Genomic DNA, 5,558 nt, shown 5'->3' on the forward strand with positions numbered 1-5,558 from the left:
TTAATGTGCCATTATTTAATGAGACTTGAGCATCCATGAATTTTGGTATTTATGGGAGAGGGTCCTGGAAACAAATCCGAGAGAATACCAAGAGCCCACTGTACATTGTGATTGTGTGTGCAATATTCAATTACATCAGCCCCATAGAATATTGAGGTGTATACTGGCTCTCAAGTATTTAAGCAGAAATTAAATTGGAGCTGTACATCTTACCTTGCATTGTTTTAGCCAAAAGGTTGAGGGCAACATGTCACCATCCAAGTGGGTTGGAATGATCCGCTTGCATGAAAGGCAATTCAATTGCTCCAGTTTGGAAACATCTCCAAATTCAATTGGCGAAGTTAAAGCCACTTCAGATGCATAGAGGTGCATTATGATTTCAGCAAGCCAGTGAGTGCCTGGAAGGTAAGAAAGGAGAAAGGAGAGATATGAGCAGAGTACTGAATTGCTGCATGAGGTGCTGAAGCTGTGTACAAAGATGAGTCAAACACAACATCTCCCCTGACTGTGAATGGGAAGAAACTACTACCCACCAGGTAATTCGAGGACCTGTAACTTTTGTGGGCTTGTCTTCATGTTGGCTACAAGATTATAGGAGTTGCAGACACACACAGAATGATAAAATTTCCCACATTTTGTTGAGCACAGCCATCATTTTCTGAAACACCAACTTATGGTGGTGATGGAGAAGGTGCATAATCACAGTCACTTTTCACAGACAAGCCAAAGCAGTAGCACAATTGACTAAACCAGTCCAGAAGTACTTCTTATACTTTGTTTCTGAGAAAAGGGAGAAGGGAGATTGGCTTTTGGTCTGGTTCATTTTAACTAACAGCTGGGGGATTCAAGTCAAGATTGTTACTACAACCTCTTTCTGAAATTATTACATTCCCATTGTTGACGATAGATATAACACAACACATGAGCTTGCCCAAGTTTTAGGATCTTCTGGGGAAATCTCTCCGTGTAAGGCGAATTCCGCCTATGCTCGAGCCCCATTGGAAACAATGGGGCTCGTGCGCGGTGGCGTGGCGGCGCGGGCGCGCACATGGCGCAACGGGCGCACGCGCCTGTTCAATTGAATGGGACGCGCTGCCCCTTCCACCCTGCGCGTGCCCCGCGGCTTGAGCACGTATGCTCAAGGCCACGTATGGCGCGCCCACGTATGGCGCGGGCACACTGTAAATGAAAAAGGGACAGGGTGCATCTACATTGTAGCAATAATGCAGTTTGGCACCACTTTAAGTGCTGTAGCTCCAGCCTATGGAATCCTGAAATTTGTAGAATTACAAGATCTTTAGCTTTCTCCTCCAAAGCATGCTGGTGCCTCACAAAACTACAAATCCCAGGATTCTGAAGGTTGGAGCCATGACAATTTGAATGCCCCCACAGAAACCTCAGTTATCAATAAAATGGTAAGCTGTCTGGGACCCAGACTGCCCATGCAGTCATAGATGTATGCTCTACCACACAAAACATTCCCTGCACATAGATAGCTAATCTTTCAGGGAAAGGGAACGATCACAACCTTCCCCACCATGGGTCATACAGTTTCCAAGACATGTTTATGCACATGCACATATTGAGCATTTGCTCAAATGAGCTTCTGCCTCCAGCTTGAAGTGGAACAGTTCAACCAGAACTTTGAAATTTTACTTTTAAGGACTACACCTTCCAGAATGGCCACTGTGGGAACAAATCAGTCTAGTCCTGTTCCTCCCAGCAGATGGCTATGGGAAGCCCACAGACAGGACATGAGCACAATAGCCACTTCTCACCCATGTTCCCCAGCAACTGGTACTAAGACTCATAAATGTCCCTCATACCAGAGTAGGTATATCACATTGTGACTTGTAACCACTGATAATCTTATCATCCATCCATTTGTCCAATTTCATTCATAAGCTATCCAAGTGGCAGCAAATCCCACAATTTAACTATGTGCCATATGAAGAATTCCTTCTGTTCCTTTGTCTTGAATTTCCCACACTTCAGTTTCACTGGATGGCCAAGGGTTCTAGCAATATCTCCTTTCTAGTATTATCTCTCTTTGCACTTTGTCTACACCATGGCGTAATTTTATACAGCTCTGTCATGTGTTCCCCTACCCTTCTCATCCTTACTCACTTGCCTTTTTCAAGACTAAATAGCCCCTAAATTTTTCATCCAGCCAACGTGGTGCAGTGGTTTGAACTCTGGAATAGAAGACTTCAGGAGACCAGAGTTCGAATCCCTGCACTGTTATGGAAATCCCCTGGGTGACCCTGGGCAAGTCACACTCTCTCAACCTGAGAGGAGAACAATGGCAAACATCCTCAGAAGCAAATGTGCCAAGAAAACTCTATGGTAAGGTCCCCATATGTTGCAGATGAGAACAGTAACTTATTTCATGCCACAGTAATTCGGTTTGTCCCTTTCTCCACCTTTGAATAAACACTACTTTTAACTTTTGAAGGGAAGATAGGCATGGAAGGTATTACGATGCAGGAATTTCAAAGCTCCCTCCAGATTTGTGTTGGAATTCCACCAGTTTTCCTGGAGACAACAGCATTTTGCAGTCTTAAACTCTCTGGGCTCTCCTTTCCCCTTTCTCCCTCTCAAGCAACATTTTCTCCTTGGAATACTAAGCACAGAATAACAAGGTTTCAAGATTATAAACTCCCACAAGGTGGGTAAACTGTGCTGTTGCTGGACTGCACCTCTTTCAGGTCTAGGCAGCATAGCAAGTAAGTAAAGTATGATGGGATCTGTGGTCCTAAAACATCTGGAGGGTCACAACTAGGAGAAGGAAGGATATAAATTAACCAAATCAAAATAAAATATGTCAGGGTCTATCTCTGTCTGTCTCACATGCACATTTTCTACTTCAGCCATCTAAATCTGGTATAACAAGATAGCCATTTGAGTCCCCTCCACACAAGTTTCAAGCAAGACTTTACCAGACTTTGGGTAGGAAACCAAGAGGACATCATCTTCTCTAGCATCAAAGGTAGCCAAGGATTTTAAAAGCGCTGGAGATGATCTGGTGGTAAAAGTGATCCCATTGAAAGTATGTATGAGATCATCATCATCATCATCCTGTGACATCTGTAATATCGCCTTAGAGGTTTCAGTGTTTCAGATCTGACCACTGCAAATGAGAGAGGGCTAGCAAGTGACTTGCAAGCCAGACACTTGCTAGTGGTAATGGAGAGAGCAGAAATGAAAAAGACATACGTATGCACCTTGTAACATCTTGAGAAGATATATTGGGGCTTATCTTTATTACAATAACTGAAAAATGCTGTAAAGCAATATAAAGGTTATCCAGATAAGCAGTATTTTTTTTTTAATGCTTGTTTACTGTGACTTGGCTTTTGCAGATAAATAAGCAAGAGAAACCAGAGCGGAAAATACCCAGGTCAAGATTAGGCATGTATTCCAGGGGCAAGGGGGGGGGAGAGATATTGACAAATTGTGCTCTTAATGTGACAGATGTTATAGGGTGCATTCACAGTGTATATTTAACACAGTTTTATACCATGTTAAGTGCTGTAGCTCCATCCTATGGAATCCTGGGATTTGTACTTTTACAGAGTTTCAGCCAAAGAGTGTTGGTGCCTCACCAAACTACAAATTTCAGGATACTGTAGGGTGGAGCCATGGCAGTTATAGTGGTGTCAAACTGCATTGTTGCTACAGTGTAGATGCACCCACATCTAGGGGTATAGCCTGGTGTAGTCGTTTGAGTGTTGGATTATGAGTCTGGAGACCAGGTTTCAAATCCCCGCTGAGCCATTAAACCCACTGGGAGACTTTGGGCAAGTCACACATTTTCAACTTCAGAGGATGACAATGGCATGCCTCCTTTAAGGAAAGTTGCCAGGAAAACCCTGAACCTGTGATAGGTTCACCTTACGGTTGCCATAGGTTGCAAACGACTTGAAGGCACACAATAACAAACAAAAATAGTTTCTTAAGATGCCAGTGTATGTGCTTCATTGTGCTGTTGAGACACACCACTTAGGCACCGGCACATCTTCCAACATTTGTGAGATGAAAATGAGTTGGGGAAGAACTCTGCGTATTTCAGTGACTGGCGTACTCAGTTACATAATTTTGGGGAATGTAACTCTAATGAAGCTTCATCACTTAAAAATACACATCACTTAAAAAGCCCTTTGCTTTTGCCTGAGCCTACTGGGAAGGTCAAGATTCTTCCCCCTCCTTTTCTGTTCCCACTGCTCAATTATTTGTGGGCAAAATTCCTTTTAAGTTCAAAGGCCTCATATCACTTGCTCTTGAGTTCATATATATTTCCTTCTTGCTCTCCTATTCGTACCTTACACAACCTAATGAGAACAACCTAATGCCATTTACAATTGGAGATTAGTCAGGCTCTGATTAATATTAATTCATTTACTTGAACTGGATGACCTTATCTCCAATGGGTTGAACTTGGTCCCTCTTTCAAGACAAATTCTTCTGCTCTCTTGAACTTGGCACCAATATCCTGTTCCTTGGATGAACATACAAAGATTCTAGCATACAGTTTTGATCATACAGCAGTGTTGGCTGCTGGCTTCCATGTCAGTGGGGCAATAAATCCACTCCAACTTTTAACATGAACTTTAAAGGAGTTGTCCAAGATATGTACAACAGGGTTAGCCCCATGAATAGCTTTTTTAATGTTTAGAGGAAAAGATAGATTGGATGTCTCACTGATATGACAACCTCCAACTGCCACTGTCATATAGGATCAGTAACTACAAATACCAGGTACTGGTATTACTGGGCCAGCAATACCAGTGTAACTGAGTGTTGGATGAAGACTTTAGGAGACAAAAGTCTAAACCTCATGCAGCCATGGAAACTCAATGGGTGACTCTGGACACATTCTCCCAACCTTAGGAGGAAGGCAATGGCAAACATCCTCAGAATATTTCTTGCTATGAAAATCCTATTATAGAATCACCAAAAGTTGGAGTTGACTTGAAGGCATGAACAAGTATTGCCTTAGAAGAAAACTGAGAACAGACATAAGAGTGAGACCTGCCCCACACACCAGAAAAATGTTTCTGGCTTTTAAAAACCTTTTAAAAATAGGCTTGTAATGACTTGTATTGCATTGTCTGCTATTTTTTTTAATGTAGCCTGAATCCTGTTGTTGTTGTTGTTGTTGTGCTGTTGTTGTACTGTGCCTTCAAGTCATTTAGACTTATGGCATTGCTAAGGCAGGGTTTTCTTGGCAAGCATTTTTCAGGGCAGATTTGCCTTTGCCTTCCTCTGAGGCTGAGAAGATGTGACTTGCCAAAGTCATCCAGTGGGTTTGCATGGCCAAGCGGGGATTTGAACCCTGTTCTCCAGGGTCACAGTCCAACACTCAAACCATTATGCCACCAAGAGAAGTTACTTAGTTCTAATACAGAACTAATAAGGAATCCCAGCCATTGTTTTAAATTGTCCTAAAATGATTTTATTGTACACTACTCTGAGATACTTTGATATAGAGAGGGACACATATATTTTTAATAATAATAATAATAATAATAATAATAATAATAATAATAATAATAATA

General features: G+C 42.1%; 1 protein-coding gene across 1 annotated transcript in view; it reads right to left on the reverse strand.

Annotated features, from left to right (window-relative positions):
* LOC121931413 (sulfotransferase 6B1-like) overlaps positions 1 to 3,087 on the reverse strand; it is an 18,765-nt gene extending 15,678 nt beyond the window's left edge. The window contains exons 1-2 of the mRNA XM_042469145.1: positions 2,940 to 3,087; positions 214 to 398 (exon numbers count right to left, since the gene is read on the reverse strand). Coding sequence (XP_042325079.1) covers positions 214 to 398; positions 2,940 to 3,087 — 333 coding nt within the window. The remainder of the gene's footprint in view (positions 1 to 213; positions 399 to 2,939) is intronic.
* Between the last annotated feature and the right edge of the window lie 2,471 nt (positions 3,088 to 5,558).

This window comes from Sceloporus undulatus, chromosome 5 (genome assembly GCF_019175285.1).
Source record: "Sceloporus undulatus isolate JIND9_A2432 ecotype Alabama chromosome 5, SceUnd_v1.1, whole genome shotgun sequence".
Lineage (NCBI taxonomy): Eukaryota > Metazoa > Chordata > Lepidosauria > Squamata > Phrynosomatidae > Sceloporus > Sceloporus undulatus.